This window comes from Chenopodium album, chromosome 1 (genome assembly GCF_948465745.1).
Source record: "Chenopodium album chromosome 1, dcCheAlbu1.1, whole genome shotgun sequence".
NCBI lineage: Eukaryota > Viridiplantae > Streptophyta > Magnoliopsida > Caryophyllales > Amaranthaceae > Chenopodium > Chenopodium album.
Genome location: NC_137834.1, coordinates 89,401,906 through 89,423,323, shown reverse-complemented (window position 1 = coordinate 89,423,323; position 21,418 = coordinate 89,401,906). Strand labels below are relative to the sequence as shown.

Sequence of the window (21,418 nt, the reverse complement as noted above, 5' to 3'; positions counted from 1 at the left end):
TTTGGAAGCAGAGTTCAACTGGCTTCTGATGGTTCTGCTACCTGCAAAAATGGGCAACTTGTTTGCAAATTAAAAAAATCATTGTATGGTTTTAAACAAGCCCCGAGGCAATGGTTCTCAAAGCTATCTGACACAATCCTCTCATTTGGTTTTTGTCAGTCAAAAGCTGATTACAGTCTGTTCACAAAGACTGTTGGATCTCAATTCACAGCTATACTTGTTTATGTAGATGATCTGCTGATAACAGGTAACAGCATAGAAGAAATTGAAAAAGTCAAGCTGTTACTCTCTTCTCAATTTCACATGAAGGATCTGGGTGATGTAAGATATTTCCTTGGCCTTGAAATAGACAGGTCTAATCAGGGGATGTTTATTTCTCAAAGGAAGTACACTGCAGATTTGCTGAAAGAGTATGACATGCTGCAAGTGAAACCATTGAAATTACCTATGGATTCTCATTTAAAGTTGAGTGCAGACAAGGGCGATCCTATCCACAATCCAGCACCATATCAACAGCTTCTTGGGAAATTGATATATCTCACTGTGACCCGACCAGATATCTCTTTCACTGTCCAAGTTCTCAGCCAATTTATGCACTCTCCTACTACTACACATATGCAAGCTGCAAAGAGACTGTTAAGATATCTTGCTGGAACCAGAAATCAAGGCATATTGCTAGCTTCTTCATCTGCTGCTCAACTTACAGCTTATTGTGACAGTGATTGGGCTAGTTGTCCATTCTCTAGAAGGTCAACTACAGGTTATTGTATCCTTCTTGGAGACTCTCCAATTTCATGGAAGTAAAAAAAACAACCGGTAGTTGCTAGATCTTCATCAGAAGCTGAATACAAAGCCATGGCTCTAACAGTGTGTGAAGTAACCTGGATTAAGGCTCTGCTGAAGGATCTCAACCTTACTCTTCTAGCCCCTACTGTTCTCAAGTGTGACAACCAGGCTGCTCTGGCAATTGCTGCAAACCTGGTGCTTCATGAACGCACCAAACATGTTGAAATAGATTGTCACTATGTGCGTGACATGATCAAGTCTGGTGATATACAAACTGAACATGTTCCCTCAAATGCTCAAGTTGCTGATGCTCTCACAAAAATCCTCACTGTCAAACAACACTTTGATCTGCTTCTCAAGCTGGGAGTTCGATCTTCATCTCCCTCTCAGCTTGAGGGGGGGTAATGCAGGACATGCTGATTATGCTCTTTTCATTTCTCTACAGCAGTCTAGCTCCAAGGGTCTTTAAGTATTTTTTCTCTAGTTTATAGCCGTTATTTGCATAATCTTTGTAATAGTCATGGACTGGTAATGAGCTGTAATGTCTAGCTACTTTTTTGTCCTCTAGCTTGTATATATTCTGCACTCTCAGACCTTGGACAAATAATGAGAAATGACCTAAATTCTCTCTGCCTCTCTGCCTCATTCTCTTACATTCTCTGCATCATAAATTTCTGAGCTAATCCTCTTGCACCTATTGCAATATTTCACTCTTCAATTGCACATTTGTACATAATAATATTTAGCCTTTTAATCCCATAATAAGTTCAATAAGCCAAGGCCCAATGATAATAATTGTATGTTCCCGTTCAAAAAAATAAAAATAAAATTGTATGTTACAGGAAAATGATTAATAAGTTCATAGTATTAGACAAGATACATGGTTGGTTTAAAAAAAATAAGATATTTCATATTATTTGCAACGATTTGATATTACAACTTGACATAAATGTCTAATCATTGCTAATAATATGAAATAGAGGTAGTACATACATTGTGAGGAATTTGGATTATCTTATCTAAATCAAAAATCAAGACGCTTAACAAGAAATATTTCATTTTACATGTTAGTGAGAATTTATAGTCTATCTTTAAACTTTTTAACCGAGGCTGCAATAAATAGGTACATCTTTTAAAAACAGAGGAGCAGTACGACAACACTATAAGTTAAAAGTTTTAAACAACATAATCTTATATATTGATGAACAAAATAAGTTATGGTAGCATGTGTTTGTTGTTAGATCTGCAAATATGGCCTGTAAAGAGAGAAATTGACGACCCACAAGATGAGGGTTAAATTAGCACCATAAGTTAAATGAATGTATATTCAATTATTCATATATTGTGAGGTGGAAAACCGTCATATGTTTACAGAATAAACCCATATCATTCATATATAGTGCCACTGCCATTTTGATTACTGTGTATGTTTTATGGGATTGGGAACTGCGTAAATATGGCATTTTATTGTTCTTTCTTTCTTTCTTTTTTTTTTTTTTTTTTTTTAATTTTTTTATTTTTAATATCATCCAAATAAAATAAACCTTAATGGAATTTTCAGCAGTTCTGTTGATGGAATAATTGAACATTCTGTTTAAGCTCAAAACTCCATGTATTGTATGTGAGTTTCATTATTAACTTGTCTTATTCGACATATTTATAGGTTAGGTTTTATTTGTTCCTGCTAACTGAGCTTTCATGATCATAATCTTGGGAAAATATAAGTGCGTTCAACAGGATGATCTACCCTAGCTTAGTGTAATCCTTAATTAATCTAATGTTGTATGCTAAGCTAACCTAGCTAGTTATTCAAAAGCATATACTCCATAGTTCATATAATGCATCCATTTACTACCGAATTGGTAACCTCAGGTATTCTTAGGCCCTGTTGTTTAGAGCTGCTCTGCTCTGTCCTACTCTACCCTGCCCTGCTCAGCTCTGCCCTGCCATGCTCTGCTCTGCTCTATTTTGTTATGCTATGCTCTGTCCTGCTCTGCCCAAAAGCTCAAAATAAAAGAGCCTTAGACGGACAATGTTTCATATCCTCAAAGAGAAAATTGTCAAAAATAATATGCCATAATAAATGACAAAATTACATAGAGCAATTGATATAGTTGATCAATTGCACGCTATAAGTAAATTTTTTTTATGATCTAAGTGAGCTATGTTAGTACATCACTCCTCTTACATAATGAATGATAGCAATGACAAATTTATATTAGTGGAGTCGGAATTTGAATAATATAATTAATCAATGGCAGGTTATAAATACGTATATTTTATTTATGAAAATTAAAGCTCATTATTAACTAATTAATTACAATGATTTAATGGAGATTAGGTCCTGAATGGCCTCGTTGAAAGGTCCCCTCTAAATGATAGTCCAGTCATTGTTGACTAAACTATTAAGGATATCTAGTGTTATAATTTCGTCTATATCATTTGTCTTACATTATGACTCTATTATGTAATTAGTCATATAGATACCATGTGTATAGTGTTGAAGACTTGAAGCCACCAACAAAATGATGGGTTCACACAATCCCAAAATTTCAACTCTAAATATGCTTCATCAATTCATCAATGTATGATCAAATAAAAGCAAAGAAAAGAGTTGATTAATTTATTAAGTGTATGGTATGCATGTCTAAATACATCTATATTTAAATAAAGGCTAGATAAACTAGCCATATTATTTTGGTCCATTAAAATAAAAATAAAAAGAAAGCGATATCATATGATAAAAACAGTGAAAGTGCATCTAGAAAATCTTACTCAAGTAATGCTAGTAGTAGTAGTAGTAGTTCGTTCAATATGTGTTGTTGTCTTCTATTCGTCGCTTATGCTCGTCAACTCTCTCAGGTAGGGCACTGTTATCACCTCTATATTGTTTCAACGCTCCCACTATATTTCTACTTTTTCCTGTTTATCAAATTTTTATTTTATTTCAATAAAAAAAAAAGGAAAAAAAAAAGAAAAAATTGAAATAAAAAAGGGAAAGTTGCTATTAGCTACTGCTAAGTGCTAGTTATCTGCTCTTTTATCCAATGGTTAACCTATCAAATCTGCAACCCCAAAATTTTTTTTTTATTTATTTTTTCATAGGTAAAGAAAAGGTAGTAGTGACACACAGGTCAACCTAATCCGAGTAACAGACAAGGCTCTTTAAGAAAGAGAGAAAAAGTAAAGAAAATTCTCATCAATTTTCCACCTCGTCTCAAATAGTCTTATAATAAAAGTGTAATACTTATTATACAACCTTGTAGTTATGAGACACACAAATTTTAATTAGACCAAATCTCACTCACTATTTTTTTTCTTTTTCTTTTTACCTAGTTTCAGACTTCTTTCATACACTTTTATAGATCTTCAAAAAAATAAAACTAAAGGTAATATCATATCATTTTCTTTCAGAAAAAAAAAAGAGAATATTAATATTCTAAATACTGTTGTACTCCGTAGTTAATAATAATATTCCCAAACAAAAAAAAAAAAAAAAACCTACCTATATATCTACAAGCTTATCTTCTCCATTTTCTCCATTCTTCTTCTTCATCCCTAACCAAGCAAAAAAAAAAGAGAAAAAGAGAAAGAAAAGAGAGATTATTATTATTATTATTATTATTATTATTATTATTATTACATTAATTTGAAATCTCAAGCTATGTTAAACCAAAGTTTAATGGAAGATCATCATCATCATCATCAAGTTGGATTATCAAGCTCTCAAATGGGGTTTTACCTAAACTCTACAAATCTAACTAGTTTTTCTCCACCACTTGTTCTAAATCATCAACAACAACAATCTGATGATCTTAAACCCTTGAATAATTTTCTACCTTCTTCTTTTGGTTTAGATCATGTAACTTGTACTCTTACTCAAGCTCTCCTATCTTCCACTAAGCCTAGACAACAAGAAGATTACTTATCCTCTTCTTTTACTAACAATTTACCCCCTCTTTTCTCTCCTCAAAAACCAACCCCAAATTACAATCTATGGTAAGCTTACTTTACTTTCTATTACAAGTACTTCTATTTGTTTGAAATCGATTTGATTGATTGTTGTTTTGCTGGATGTTTGGATTGGCTAGGGCGGCGTGGGGTGAAGGGAAGGAGTACCAATTAGCCGGGAGCAAGAGAGGGTGTAATGGAGATGATCCAATACTCGGGGTATCGACCGTGAAGATGAAGAAGATGAAAGCAAGAAGGAAGGTTAGAGAACCAAGATTTTGCTTCAAAACCATGAGTGATATTGATGTTTTAGATGATGGTTATAAATGGAGGAAATATGGCCAAAAAGTTGTCAAGAACACCCTTCACCCTAGGTAAATTTTTACTACATCTTCATTAATTTAGTACTTAATTAGTTTTCATAATTATTATAGACTTCTTGCATGCATGTTCATGAGATAATTATTGTTATAATTGTTGTGGCATTGAAATTATGATAATTATTTAGAAGCTATTTTGAAGAACTAACTACAAAAAAGAAATTATGGAATTACATAGTAATGCTATTAAGTGATCATTAGTCATGCTCCTAGATTAATTGTAAGGCGATCGATGAAGGAAAAAGGATTTTATTATGGAATTAGAAAGAAATGATCAATTATATCATTATATTATTCTTTGATAGATCCAAAAAAAATTATGTAGAGTAACAATTATACAATGATTCCTCGTTATTAAGCCAAAAAAATAGTAATATAGGGAACCTTTTACATAAGGGTAAAAGTAATGTAGGGGTGGACCTTAGATAATCATTTTACATTTTAATCTATCAATAAAAAAGGTGTACATTATATATATGATCAAAAGAATTACTCCATTTTTTATAATTTGAAAGAACTTTGTGAATCTAGTACTCTTTTTTGTAGGTTCTGTACATCTTTTTTGTATTAATAAATCGATTATTTAAGAAGTACTTCATTTAACGAGATAGATGTTGTAAGGAAACAATTGTATATGGATCCGGATTAACCTAAAGGATGAACCCGGTGGGAACACACAAAAAAAAATGATATATGCAATGGGGTGACTTGTTGATTTAATAATCAATTAAAGGTGTAAGATCTTCATTAATTTAATTTGAATGTATTTAACCCAATAAATAATTCAATTACATGGAACGATGTATAAGCTAATAATTAGTGTGTCCCGGGCGATACCTAGGATTGCTAGTTTATACTTTGAACTACTTTAATTTGATAATTATGTTTGACTTTTTCGGGGTGTTGCCTCGGATGTTATGGTTTTTTTTACCTCATATGTATTTGTTTTCTAATCTTGTGAAGGATAAATAAATTAAATAATCTCTAATTTGTTGAAGGTTAAGGAACCCCTTTAACATATAGTATAGATTAAAATTCTGGAGAAAGTGTTGATTGTGGACTATTAATTTTTGAATCAAGGGATGAATATTGCCGCATAATTATAAGTTTTTAAATCTGGTAACTTTGATGATTATTGTTAATATTTCATCAATGTGTCTCAGGTAATTAATTAAATACAAGGTTTCATTTTAGTGGCTTTTCAATTCTGATCAGATCATCTTTCTATTCTGAAAAGTTTTTTTTAAAAAAAAAAATTGTATATACTTATTTTTTACTTATTTTTGTTAAAAAGTGACAAAATGGAAAACAACTTTTTGGAAAAGAAAAAAAAAGTGTAAACTTTTTTTTTAACAATTTCAAACTATTTTTTTTTAAAAAAAAAAACTCCATAAATAATAAATGAGTAATATATATATGCTATTAAAAAACATTCCTTTAAAAAAAAAAATATGCTATTAAAAAACATGAAAGTGAAAGTGAAAATTAGAGGGATATATAATAATTTTGGAAGAAGGTTTTTTCAATCTATCTTAAAATATGCTACTCTACATAACTCCTTCAACTTGAGTATCTTATACTATTTGACATCTATTTTAGTTCATCACAAAGATTATACATGCACCTCTTTTCAGATTTAGTTATATGTTATTTCATTAGCTAATTAAATCCCTAATAAATAATCCCAAATCAATTGTGGCTTGCACATTTAATTTTTATCAAGTTAACTTTTAAGCTAGCTTATGAACCATGTTTTCTACTTCAAAACACCAAAATTAAGGTAATATAACTTTTTTTTTTTTTGAATACAAGGTAATATAACTTAGAACTACTTAAATTAAGGAAAATAAAAGGCTATTCTAGTTCCTTTTTTTTTTTAATAAGTTTATATAAGTTCATATATGTTAAAATCAAACACAGTTTGTGGTTATTAGTATAACTCACGCGTATTTACAATACAGAATTCTGTGCTAACGAACATATATGGATGACAATAATTAGTTCTTGATGACCTTGAACTAACATTTTACTACCTCTTTGACAAATCGAAAAAGCTAAGCAGTGAAAAAAAGTGATGCTAGTGCATCTTGAGGATGTGACGATCTGAGTTGAAAGCATTAGATTAAACATAATCGACTCGACTTCTCACCAAACTTGGTTAATAATGTCAAGCTTAATTAGTTGAGTAAAGAATCAACGAAGAACGTATTCATCTTTAATTATTCTTTTCCTTTTACACTCTTGATTTAGTCTCTTTTGTTTAATCTGTAACTTAAGAAAAATATATAAAATATCGAAAGTTTTAAAAGAGCAAGTGTATAATTAATGAGTTTGATTTATTTTAATTTGTTTAATCAAATTGGAAGATGTAATAATATCAATGAGTGTAATGTAGTTCACTTTTTCAAGTTATTCAACTAAATGCGCCATAATAATATAGTTGTATTATACACATATTTACTCACGAAAATACACTATTACAAGTACTACCTTCGTTTCATATTATTATAGACGAAAATTTTGCAGATTGCTCTTAAGATTAAAACGTTAACCTAATTAATTGTGTTTTATGTGGCAGGAGTTATTACCGGTGCACACAAGACAACTGTAGAGTGAAGAAGAGAGTGGAGAGACTAGCTGAAGATCCAAGGATGGTCATCACAACTTATGAAGGTAGACACATCCATTCTCCCTCCAACGACCTCGATGAATCGCAAGGCGGCCAACCCCAGCTTAACAACTTCTTCTGGTGATCATTGATCATTATGCTACAAACTACGAATTATATGATTTATAATTAACCTAGCCTTTTCTCTGTGGTATCATGTAGTCGTTTAATTACACTAATTGTCGACGACAAACACGTACGTATCGAGCTGCTGGTGTTGTTTTTAATATGCCATGCCAAATCCAAACCAAAATCATCCCTAATATATACTAGTTGTTATGTACTTATGTTTATCATCATTTATGTAAATGTCTAGTACGTAAATTTGATCTTTTTTTGCATGTTCTTGTATGTGGGTCGTCTATTTTATGGGAAAAATAATATACCAAAGTAAAGCACTTGTAAAATTTACTTTATTTTTACTGTAGTTTCTTGATATAAGAGAAGTTGTTAAATTATTAGAACAGTTAAATGCTGTCATTTCCATTCTATTTGTCTTTGACATTAAACGTTTAAACAGAAATTTTGATGTCAAGTTAGCAACTTCAATAGTTGATATTTCATAAATTTATGTACATATATTAACATGCACACTTTAATTTGCATTATTTGAGAATGAAAACAGTTATTTTGGACTTTAAGAGATTGTTTGCACAGAATAAAGAGTATCTAGGAAATGCTATTTTGCCTTTTTTTTAGCTAAAGATAACAGTTTCAAATGTTACTTTGTTTTAGATTGTGATTAGATTTTGCTTTATTTTAGCTAAAGAAAACAGTATGAAATTTTATTACTTTAATTTGTATTAGTTTGTGATTAGATTTTGCTAAATATTCTGCTCTGATCCCAATGTGTTTGGTGCGCAATAATGTTCATGGAAATGAATGTTTATGTATATCATCAAGTTCCTCTTTTTAATTTTTCATTATTTTCATTGTCATATAAGGAGTACTTCATATTCAATTTCATCATATCTAAAGTCGTAATACTAATATACTATACATAGTAGTGAATGATTTTCATTTTAAATAACGAAAGAATTGCAATATTCTGAACATTGTGATAAAATCTAACACAATTAATAATGAATTTGTTTCATTACATCCATATATTCTAGTTTAACAAACTTATCATAAAATTAAATGATATCACAGTTTGTAAAGAAAGACACATCCTTAAGTAAAGTTTTCATAGGAATGTAGTATATAAAAACAAGAAGATAAAAGATTTTTAACTAATTTTCTCACCATGATTGTACTTTAATGGATGCTTCATGGTTTGTTACTCTGTTCTCCATAATTTATACGTCGTAGTACCACATTTGTCTTGACAAAATAAGTTACGCGAAGTTCATGTATACTCCTAGATCAAATTATTTAACATAAAGATAATTTAAATCACAATAAGTTGACAATAACAAAGCCTAGAATCTAATTATAAATTCAACTAATTCTATTTGAACTTATTAGATATGATATTTGTTAAATATATGGGTGCATCTATAGACACCTAATTTTTTACGGATAACAAGTTTCTAAAACTTGTTAGCAACTCTTCTATCTCTAGCTTCCTTTCCTTTAAACGTCGTCATGCCTAAAAGCATGATCACAATGAGGTTCAAAGTTGAGTTTGAAAAGTTCCCTACAATATTGTAATTTATTTTTCTACAATAATTTTAGATTACATTGATTAGTGAAAAATAAAATAGATTAGTGCTGGGCCTAAATGCCCCCTTTGTTTTAAATGGATTGCAGATAATAAATCTTCTTGATGGGTCAGTCTGCTATAATTGGGCCAGATCAAGCCCATTAGATTTTCAGTGAGGATAAAAGGTCATATCAGTCCAAGACCTTTTTCTTTTCTCAAGTTTGTCTTACATTTTTCACTTTTCAGATTTTTCAACACAACATAATCTTTTTAAAATACTGTCTTAGCCCATTTGTTGGTCATATAGGCCTTTTGGTTTCAACTCATTTATAGGCCCAAAATTGTTTTCAAATCAGGCCCACTTAAGCATTTCTTGCCCATTAATATCCTTGTCTTCAAAATTTTTACTAGTATTACCACAAGTAATTCTTGTATTTTTCATGATTAATCTTGAACATTTTTATAATATATACTCCGCAATTCTGCATGTAACAACCTTAGTTCCCAACAAAAATAAAATGATTTTAAAAAAATTTAAAATAAAACTCAAGGTTGCACTCTAAGGAGAACCTTTATGAAAGAGGCTTTGAACTTTGAAGGTTAAACTTGTGTTAAAATTCGTATGTTCACATGATCGATCCTCTTCATTAATCATATTATACTCCATTTCGAAAATTTAAAGGAAGGTTGTAACTATTGAATAAGATTATAAGAATGTATGTATATCTTATATTGTATATGACTATCCAATATTCAAATTTAGAAATTATTAAAAGTCGACTAATAAGAAATTAGAATGTATTAAACTATTAATGGACAAGATCCAAATATTCTTAAAAATTAAACCCTCAACTCCTTTAGTAAAGTGATATCAACAGCTAGAGTATCTTGCAAATTACATCTTTTTAAAGATATTGCATCATACCATTAATTACTTGTAATATAATCTAATTATACATCGACACTTGTCGATATAAGCTTAAGAAGTTAAGATTAGAGGGAAAGCATGTGGATTAGTGGTTAAACAAAGATTATTGTAATGAGATGTACCTTTGTACAGTATTGATTTTGGAGTACTAGGTTGTACGTGCTAAAGGAGCCAACTAATACAGAGTTGTCTGTTTGTATTGACTTTGTGCTCCAAAATCAACCACCATTTTGTGGACAACGTTGCTCGATATATATAGATAGATCAAGACAACTACAAAAATCCATAATTTTAATTAATTAATTAATTGCTTTTTTTTATGATAATTTTGATATGTCAAATCCGTTAATTAAGCCATAATTTTGAAGAATCAACTACTACTTCAAAATTAATTTCAAGTACAAAACACTTTTTTTTTTTACTTTGAAGAACATATATCTAGTGTACGGATTTTGAGAGGTAACTTCTTCTTGTTTCTACTTAATAAGTAATAGTATTAGTGCTTAAAATTCACATGAAAGGGTGCAAATACCTCCAAATTCTTGTACTATTAATTTTAAAGTGTTGGTTCTTGAAATATCGTGCTCTGTTGATATTTGAGTTCAATGTTAGTCTTTTTATATATTCTTGTCTGGTCGTGATAAAGATATGTAGATTGAATTCTAATTTTTTTCTGATTAATTTTATTTTCGATTTAGTTTGTAAAAACTTATGCTAACCTAGATCACGGCATTGTTAGTACAAATTATATTCCGTGATATAGTTATATCACCACATATACATGAACTATTAGGCCGGTATGTAGTAAATAATATTAATTTTAACTATAGTACTTCATGTTTTTAAATTTTAATATCGGATGAATACGATTAATTATATTTTTTTAAAAAAAAAGGACGTGCCATATTTGTACATATGGTTATATGATGCATCTAAGTTTTCAGCATTTGTATTTGGTAACCTAACATAACTTTGCTTTTTACTACTGTATGCTTTTAATTTTTAACATTAAATGGTGAATTAATTCTATGAGATTTTAATTCGGATTTTCTTCCTTTGTGACCTATATACATAGAGGTGGTCCTCAAGTTAGATGTTCAAATTCTCACAGAACCAATTATAATCATCATCTAGCTACGGAGTAGTAAGCTAGAGCACCTGAGGGTTTATTATCAAATCCTTGTCTAACATAGAAATTTGATTTAATAGATTGATATAAAAAAAAATAAAAAAAATGATATTGGTGTTTGTTTTCGCTTAAAACTATAAATAAAAATCGTGTTAAATTGAAACATAGATTCCATAATAAGGTTAATTGAGGTGTCGAGACATATTGAAAGACATAAATAAAGTACAAGTGTTTTATATTACACCATTTTATTCTTAGCTAAAACAAGTTATGTTACAATTTTAATGACGTTAGTACGTATTATAAAAGTTATTGGAACATAAAATTAAACAAAAAGGGAGACATATAAAATCTAAAAATTCATCATCAAATCTCATGCATTACTGCATTAGCAAGTAATTATGAGTTTCTTAATATTATATATTAATGCGTATGAAAATGCCAAACTTTTTGTACGTATTAACGTACGAACTTCAACATTATAAGTCGAGCAAAAAATTCTTTTAAATTTCTAAAGTACATTTTTATTATCTTATAATATTAAAGCCAGCAAATTACATGCAAAAAACATCTTTATACAAGTAACAATAAATTTGTATTTTTGTTATGTTCTTAGTTTCTTTATAATTAAAGAATCAATTAGATTCATAAAGTTGGATTTCCAATTAGAGCGGATCCTTGTCCAAAGGACGATTCCTCGAAGCCTCGTACTAGTGTCATTGGAATCCTCCCATAATAGGAGATATCCTTAAGCTTAGGCATACATAATTAACACTAATACCATTCATATTGTCGGGCTTATTTTAATTAATTAAGCCTGCTTTAATCCTAATCTTAAACAGCTTAGTAATTAGTAGCTTGGCTAGCTAGTATCTTATATAAAGATAGAGCAAAGTGACTTTATAATGATTTATATCAATTAACGAACATTCACACTTCTTACTCAATTTGTTAGTTTTAGATAGGTAACGGTTAATAAGTTTTAATAATATCTCATAAGGCTAAGTAAGGTCGGATAAGATTTGATAATTTTAGATCAAATAATTAAGATATGAGTTGACAAGTTCAAATAAGATAATACTTGCATACTTACATAATGATTTACGTGATTAGAGCAGTACATTAATTGTTAGTTTGGCGCAAATCACATGGACAAAACTTATTCGTAGTACGAAGAGTAATTCATAATTGTCTCCGATTGTAAAAAATGTCATTTATTTTTATGGACTTTATCTAAATTATATTTCTATATGCCATTTGACACCTAAATAAGATAATACTGGCATGTAATACTTCCTAGTTCCTACATGCTTCAATTTGGCTAGGTCACAATCTTATTAGTTGATCATTGATTGATATTTGAAAAACAATCCTATAATATAAAGATCAACAAATGACAGTAGTACGATAATTAAAACAATAATATGGCATTGTCCTTTCTTGGCAAAGGCCATATTTTGGTGAATCGACTTAAATAGCTAGACAAACAAAATTAAGTATTGTGGTCCAAAATTTGGAGATGTAACAAGCATTAGACAAATGCCAAAATTAATTAAGCAAAAATGAAAATAACATAAAATTAAATCAAGAAAAATGAGAAAGATTAAGCAACAATAATTAATTAATAAAAATTACTCGAAGGACATAATTATATACATGATTAATTTAATAGTGTTACAAAGTCCACATTAACAGCATACCCTAAAAGGATTACTTGTGTGTAAAAAAGCAGTTGCACGTGAACCCTACTAAATAATTTTGCACATAAATGCACTCATTCTTAATACTCTAGTACTCACTACTCAATTCTTATAATGCTTTATTTTTATCAGCACATATTGTACTATAGTGGACAATGTTGTTAATATTGTATTCTTTATATTCATATACTTCCAAGAAATTTATGTATAGAATTTTATCATCACATACAATTGCTTTAGTACATTGTAGATTTTGAAAGAAGAGGCTAACATAGCTAATCCTATTTTAGAATGTTTGGAAAAAATATTGATTACTATATATATATACTTAGTAAAAAAAAAAAATCTATCGATCTTTGTTGGATTTAAAAAGATAAAGAGCTATGCAAAATTGGAGCGATGTGATCTGAGCAAGGATATAAGTACTAGGTAGGGAGAATTATGTGTTCGATCTCCCACAACAATAATTGGTAGGGGATTAGAACCTAATCACTTAAAATTGAGTATCAAATCCAAATTAGTTCAATTGGTGAACTAACTGAGAACACCCAAAAAAAAATATAATTACTGCTACTACTAAATTACTAATGGTATTGTTTTTTATTTTCTGGGTAAAAAAAAAAATTACAGTAAAATACTTCGTACTCGTATAGTTTAGGGTTTGGTGTACCTCGTAATGAAGCGGAGAGTTTTGCCTTCAATGCAATGCAAGGCCCATTGGACCAGTCATGTGGGGTCCACTGAGCCCACCACGTGGTCCTCGTGACCCGCACGTTCAAGACCTGATTTTAAGGAATTTAATCATAAAAAATTTAAATTGGATTAGAATATGCATTACATGTTTTCAACCCGGATTCATTAATAACCCGTTGGATCCATGTACAAAGTATAATGTTATATGGTATTGGGTATACAAAATGAGAACTTATTTGACCAATCATATGAAGGCATGAAAATGTTTGGGTACATTTACACATTAATCAATATCCGAACTTTTTTGGTGTTTAGAGTTAAGGATAGTGATGAGAATTGATATCAAGATCTCTTGAAACTGAAAGGGGAGTTTTTGAGTTATCCCTTACTGACTCACACTCATAATACGCATAGATTATTGTATAATAGAAATTGTCTTATACTTCATATATGTTTCAATTTGTTCATTTTTACCTAGTTTATCATAAAGAGTTGTCTCATATATATAGAGTATGTATAAATACTCTTCACTCCGTATCTAATGTCTACAAGTACGGAGTACTAATTTTAGTTTATGTATTCATCTATTGTTGAAAGTTGTCCAAACTTTTAGCACATGAAATTTGTTACATCATCTGGTCAATCGGTTGTGTTAAACAAGGAAATGTTGCAATCGATCCTACATACAATGATATATCATCATATCAACTCTCGGCTAACTTAGCCTCTTCCGACCTCAAGATCAGATCCTTATTTGATACAAACAAACCTTGTCCTAATTCATCCGTCCTTCGCCGACTATAGTCTTGGGTTTACTTTCTAGGGCATTGGATTTTGATCATTGTTTGGCCCTGTTCTCTTCACCTTAAAAAAATAATATTAAGTAAAAATAATTTCATTTCAGTAAAAATAAGTTCAGTTCAGTAAAATTAATTTCAGTTTAGTAAAAATAATTTTAGTTCTGTAAAAATAAGTTCAGTTCAGTAAAATTCAGTTTCTTAAAGAAGAATTATAATAGAAAATCAGTAAAAATAATTTAAGTTCAGTAAAAATAATTTCAGTTCAGTAAAAATAATTTCAGTTCAGTAAAATTAAGGTGAATAATCAAACAGGGTCTTTGTGTTACTCGTGCTGACAATTTCTCTTGTGTATGTTTTTCGGTATCTTTGTTAGCCTATTATGGAAAATAAAATTGAGTAAATTCTGAATGAATACACATTCTTACACTATTAAGTTCTGATCCAATAATTTCAAACACATTTAAAATTTTAGACGAAAAAAGTTGAGAAAAATCTAGCTAAATAGAGTTATATACAAGTATATTTTTTCAATTAATAGAGTGTAAAACATATTTCTAGGGCCTCAACTATTAGCTTAGGGTCTGTTCACATTTACTTAATTTCAATTCAGCTCAGCTTCAATCAGTTCAGTTCGGTTCAATTCTATTAGCAACTTGATGATTTAGGCCCAAAAAAATGTTTTATACTATATCACTAAATTACTAAAGAGATTATCTTTTCAGGTCCACCAAATTTTAACTATGGTACAAATATATACACTTCTCCTCGATACGGTACATAATATAAGTTTTCTTCTTTTGGATGGTGTATTATTTGCCCTATATATCTTTGTGCTTTTCAAATTATTTACCCTATATATGTTTGTGCATTTCAACACATGAAAGGATAAATAAGTTGTAACTCGAAGAATGGCCCTATTATATGCATGGGAAGAAGCGCTAATGTGCGTGTTATCCTTTACTACCTTAGAAATCATATATAGAATGTTGCAAATTGCTTAAAATTCCTAATTTACAAAGTAATGGTCCCATAGATTGGTGCATTGAGCAAAACCAAGGGGATTTTAGCAATTTTAGGAGGAGACAATATGGACAATTGCTTCGTGGAGCTCCATATATACTTTGCAAATATATATAATTATGTTTAGTATTCCGTAGTACTTAATTAAGTACATTATGCTTATCGTGTAATATGTAGTATACTAGTATGTTTAGTAGTACGGATTTAATTAGTAAGTATATTATTCTTACATAAATACAAGAGGGAAAAAAAAAAAAAAAAAAAAAAAAAAAAAAAAGCTTATGGTAGTCCAGAACAAATTAAACCTCTTGATTATCATGTTCTCTTGATTTAACTGGCTACGATGTTTAGTTTTTTTAGTTCCCTTTGTAAATAAAAAAAAATAAAAAAATAAAAAAATAAATAATTAATTAAATTAAAAAATAAACCTAGCTATGATATATCAAAACCAAAGTATAATTATTTAATTAACTATACCAACATTTAAATATGTTAAGGAGTAATTATTAATTAAAGTTTCACTTTAAAATATGTAGATTTGATGTAGAAAATACGGATTTAGCAATTTTTTTTTTTTTTTCCTTATACTCTTAGCAAGACTATAAGTATACTTATTTGGAGTAAAAAAAAAAAAAAATTGAATATTTTACAAACAAAAAACAAAAACAAAGGCAAACGAAACAAAAGACGAAGTTATGAAAAAAGAAGTCAAGTCAAAATGTGATGCATGTATTAATGCAAACGTGTGTGCATGATTTTGTGTATAAGCTGTGGAAGTGCGCAATTAGCCCCACTCACCAGATTACTATGTAAATGTTTTTCATTTCCCAACAAATTTCTAAGCTTTTACGTCTTTTGCACACTTCTTTTTTATACTTACCTTTTTTTTGGGTGTTGTATTTTTGGCTTAATTTTAGCCTGTTTTTAGGCTCAATGTACTCCTAACGGCCTTTTTCTCTAGCAACATTTTAGCAACATTTTTAAGAAAAAAAAAAAAACTACAAGAAGTTCTTCTAATACATTATGTACAAACTACAAAGTGACCTCAAAAAAGAAGGTAAAAAAAAGGAGGTTAATAATAACCACCTATGTATAAAATGAAAAAAAAAAAAGGGATTCTTTGATTATACATACATTAATGGTTACAACATACAGTGAAAATTTTTGTTTATACCATTCCATGGTGGTGGTATAGAGGAAAATTTTGTGGAGCTTCAACACTACCACCTTCATGTTCCGGCGAATTCGAAAATTTTAGATGTTATTTGAAATTTCCTTCAGGGACTTCTTTTATGCTCATATCTAGGATATCGACTGTGGTGCTAAAACTTCCGCCCATGGTAGTAAAACTTCCATCGTCTCCTGTAATGGTAGATCCTGAATCGAAACCTGAACCTGCTTGGATTTCCTTGAACATTGCCATGACTTGAATCATTGTAGGCCGTTTCCACGGTCGGTCATCCAAGCAAGCACACGCGACTTTTAGATGCTCTAAGAGCTCGATTTCTAAATTCGGATCTTCTTTTGTTAGCTCGGGATCAAATACATCGCTTATTTTCAATTTTGCGTGCATTTTCACCCAACCAACAAGATTATTGTCACCAAAATCAGGTGAATCTGTAGGTTGCTTCCCTGTTAGTAGCTCAAGTAACACCACACCATAACTATACACATCCCCCTTGGTTGAACATCTAAAGCTTTGGTAGTACTCGGGTGGAACGTAACCCGGGGTACCAGCCAATGTGCTCACACTCAAATGAGTGTCCATTGCACTCATAAGTCTGGCCATCCCGAAATCAGATACCCTTGCCTCCAAATTCTCATCTAGCAAAACATTACTAGATTTCATGTCGCGGTGAATAATGTGGGGGATGCAATTATGATGAAGGAAAGCTAACCCTCGTGCTGCCCCTATCGCGATTTTCCTCCTTGCAACCCAATTTAGCTTGATCCCGGCCTTCCTTCGATCATGTAGGACATCTTCAAGGGACCCATATTTCATGTACTCGTACACCAACAACCGCTCTTCCCCGACTTTGCAGTAACCCAAGAGAGGCACAAGGTTGCGGTGCTTTATCTTCCCAATAGTTTCCATTTCAGCAGTGAACTCTCGGTCTCCCTGCCCACTGATTTGTATCAGCTTCTTGATAGCAACAACACTGCCATCCTTGAGCTGAGCTTTGTAGACATCACCAAACCCGCCTTTGCCTATCATACTGTCATCATGAAACCCATTTGTGGCTTCTAGAAGATCAGCAAAGGTAAGCTTTCGAAGGGGCTTCTCAAATGTTGCAAGGTTGATGCTCAATGCCTCGCGATTACTGGTGAACTTCCAGGCAGACGCGGTGTTGTTGCCCGTCTGTGAGTTACCATCCATGTAAATATCTTGCAATGATTCCTTCTTCTTCCTCCTCTTCTTCACCTCAATGCCAACAATGATCACCCCAAATATGCAGAACAAAGAGAACAGCAACCCCATCGCGACACTTCCAGCAAGAGAAGCCTGTCTCCCATGCTTTTTATGGTTCGACGAATTAGCATCCGAGTTTCTATCACATGCTGGCAGGGGATACCCACAGAGGCCGGTGTTATTGAAGAATCTAGAAGCCGGGAAAGTTTCAAACTGTGCTGATTCAGGAATCATACCGGAGAGCTCATTGTTGGACAAATCAATCTCGGTCAAGAATGAGAGACCACCCAAAGACGAAGGAATGGACCCTGAGAGATGGTTGTGGGAAAGATCCATAACGCCGATGTTCTTCATCCCTGAAAGATCTTCAGGAATCGGACCAGACAGACTGTTATGGCCCAAATTCAAAATCGAGAGATAGAACATTGTGCCAAGCTCCTTAGGGATGCCACCTTGGAGATTGTTGTAAGACAAGTCAAGGAAAATCATGGAGCCATTGTAGTTAAAATTAGGCTGAGTATGACCTTGGTAGACTTGCTGAAATTTGCACATTGTAGGGATTCTAAGAACAGCATCAGACCTAATCCCGGCAAATTCGAGCAAATTACCCGTGCCATGACACCCTTTACCTCCATAGTTCCTAAGGTACACATACTTCTTCCCAACAACAAGTCCAATAGCCATCTTCCCTGACTGTTTGGCAATAGCAGAAGGAATACTCCCATTCAACATGTTGCTATTCAAATCTAACCACAACAAGCTCTTGCATTCCCCCAACTCGGGTGGGACTTCGCCGTAGAACGAGTTGTTAGAGAGCTTAAGGATAGCCAAATTCTTCAACCTACCAATCCAAGATGGTATAGTTCCACTCAACCTATTACTCGAAAGCGAAATCCAGTTCAAGTTTGTGCAGTTCATCAATCCAGAAGGGATAGTACCAGTCAACTCATTGTAGTCTAAAATCAGATTTTCGAGTGTTGCAATGTGCTGAAGCTCAGTAGGGATATCCCCTTGAAGCTTATTCATCCACATAATCAAGTCTTTCAACTGAGTAAGTAAGCCCAAACTAGATGGGATTCTCCCATTAAGGTAATTGAAACTAAGATCAAGTGAAACTAGCTGAGAACAATTACCAATAGAAGGAGGAATTGGACCAGTGAGCATATTATTTTGGAGATAAAGTTCTTTCAATTTACTAGGGTTTTCACAAATCCCAGATGGGATTTTCCCAGAAATTTTGTTTGAACTCAAATCCAATGATTCTAAACTAGCAAGAACAGAAAAAGAATCAGGCAAAACACCCACAAAATTGTTAAAAGCTAGGTTTAATTTCTTCAAATTCCCCATTTTTAACAACAAATCAACAGGCAAATCCCCAGTGAAATTGTTGTTAGAAATATCAAAAATTTCCAACATTTTGCAAGATTCAAAGCCAGTGGGGATCATACCAGTATAATTATTGAAGGAGACATCAAATTCCACCAAATTTGAGCAGAAATCATCAGCAAAACTCTCAGAAATCACCCCTTGAAATTGATTACTCCCCAAATAAACAAACTCCAAGCTTGAAGATGAAGGAAATGAGGGAAACCCACCAGTTAACAAATTACTTGAAATATTCAAAAACTTCAAATTATTACACCCAATTAGTGCATTTCCCTCTATTTTTCCAGCAAATTTATTGGAAGATATATCAATATGCTTCAAATTTGGAGAATCTTTCCCAAAATTAGGAAATGGGGCTGAGATATTATTTGATGAAATATCCAAATACTCCAAATTTGAGCATTTTGAAAGTGAAAAACTCCCATCTAGATTATTCCCTTTTATAGCAAAGTAAGTAAGCTTCTCACAACTTTGAGAAACCACCCATGGAAGAACTTGGTCCCCAGCTAACTGATTCCCAGAAACATCCAAACTTTTTAAGGGTAGCCCAAAATGAGGAGGAGAAGAACCCTTGAAATCTCTAGAAGAATCTAGAAGATTGAAGGAGATGTTCAAAGAAGAAAGAGAAGAACATGAAGATAACCTAGCTAAATCAAAGAAAGACCCAGAAATAGAGTTGTGAGATAGGTCAATTTCTGAGAGAGAAGATGAACAGGCAGAAATTTGTTCAAAAGAGCCAGAAATATTACAGGAAGAAAGAAAAAGTGAGGTAAGAAGTTCAATGGAAAAAAGATGAGTTGAAACAGAGGAAATATCAGTAGAAAGAGAAAGTGAAGTGAGATCCAAAGAAGTAACTCTTGAATTGTTGCAGAAAACACCAGTGAAGTGACACGGGTCGGAGTTCTCAACCCAGTTTTTGAGGGTATTCGGGTCAGAAAGAGAAGATTTGAAGCTCAATAATTTCTGGGAATCAGTGGTTTTAGCACCAAAAACAGGGGAAAACAGGGGAGGAGAGAGAAAGAGTAGTAAGAAGGTGTAAAGAAGGTTCATTTTTTCTGGGGATTGTTTCATTGAATCATGAAGGAGAAACAGGAAGTGGGTATTAATGGGTTAGGGTTTCAGAGTCCGCCATTGATGAGAAAGTTATGAGCTTGAGAGAGAAACAGGGGAGGAGAGAGAAAGAAGAGAGGTAAAAGACTGGATTAAGAAATAAGAGAAGAGTATATATTAAGAGAGGAGAGAGAAATAAGAAGACTTGGGGAGGAGTGGAGGTAACAGCTGTTGCTCACATGCCATGTGATACTCTCTCTCTATAAATTTGTTCTTGCAACTCCTCCATTTTCTCTCTCATCTGTTAAAAAATTAATTAAAAAAATAAAACTTAAAAAATTAAATTAAAAAAAAATGGGTCTGAAATGGGGTAATTGGAAGGAAGGTGTAAATAATTAATTTTTGGGTTGATTGAGATTTTATTATTTAAATTTTTTATTTTGAAAAAAAAAGAAAATAAATGGGGTGTTTGTTTATTTATTTGTCTTGTCTATCAAGGGTTTTTTATAAAAAAAAGAAAATGAAATGTGTTCGTGTGAGTAACCATGGATCCATCTCAAAGCAATTACACATGTCAACATCAAAGGGCCCCCGGTAAAAAAGCTAGCCATGCCATCTAAATTATGGTCTTGTACTCTTTTTTTACTACAAAATTCTCTATTGAACATATGAAAATTCAAAAGTTTAATCTACTAAACACATGAACAATTGAACATATGTCTTTATAAGATTCTCCCCCTATATAGTACTCCTAAAATTTGGATGTCTCATTGGTTTTTTTTGGTTCCTTTAATGGAATATTTTTAATCTTGTTAACGGTGGTTTGTTTTGACATGAATAAGGGTCTGTTCTCATTGATTGAACTCAGTTGA

General features: G+C 31.7%; 2 protein-coding genes across 2 annotated transcripts; one reads left to right on the top strand and one right to left on the bottom strand.

Annotated features, from left to right (window-relative positions):
• Positions 1–4,260: 4,260 nt before the first annotated feature.
• On the top strand, positions 4,261–8,227 carry LOC145625875 (WRKY transcription factor 28-like). The gene is made up of 3 exons (XM_081678592.1): positions 4,261–4,785; positions 4,878–5,111; positions 7,696–8,227. Exons 1-3 carry the CDS (start codon positions 4,451–4,453, stop codon positions 7,868–7,870), a joined length of 744 nt encoding a protein of 247 aa, XP_081534718.1. The 5' UTR covers positions 4,261–4,450; the 3' UTR covers positions 7,871–8,227.
• Positions 8,228–16,798: 8,571 nt separating this feature from the next.
• LOC145562326 (systemin receptor SR160-like) lies at positions 16,799–21,110 on the bottom strand. Its single transcript, XM_081622563.1, has one exon. The coding sequence runs from the start codon at positions 20,565–20,567 to the stop codon at positions 16,962–16,964; it is 3,606 nt and encodes a 1,201-aa protein (XP_081478689.1). The 5' UTR covers positions 20,568–21,110; the 3' UTR covers positions 16,799–16,961.
• Positions 21,111–21,418: the final 308 nt, after the last annotated feature.

What these genes read in the sequence shown, in the direction of transcription:
- LOC145625875 (XM_081678592.1), top strand. Translation starts at nt 4,451, where the DNA reads ATGTTAAACCAAAGTTTAATGGAAGATCATCATCATCATCATCAAGTT. An exon ending in ACCCCAAATTACAATCTATG is followed by an intron (nt 4,786 to 4,877) that starts GTAAGCTTACTT and finishes TGGATTGGCTAG; the next exon opens with GGCGGCGTGGGGTGAAGGGA. An exon ending in AAGAACACCCTTCACCCTAG is followed by an intron (nt 5,112 to 7,695) that starts GTAAATTTTTAC and finishes TTTATGTGGCAG; the next exon opens with GAGTTATTACCGGTGCACAC.
- LOC145562326 (XM_081622563.1), bottom strand. Translation starts at nt 20,567, where the DNA reads ATGAAACAATCCCCAGAAAAAATGAACCTTCTTTACACCTTCTTACTA.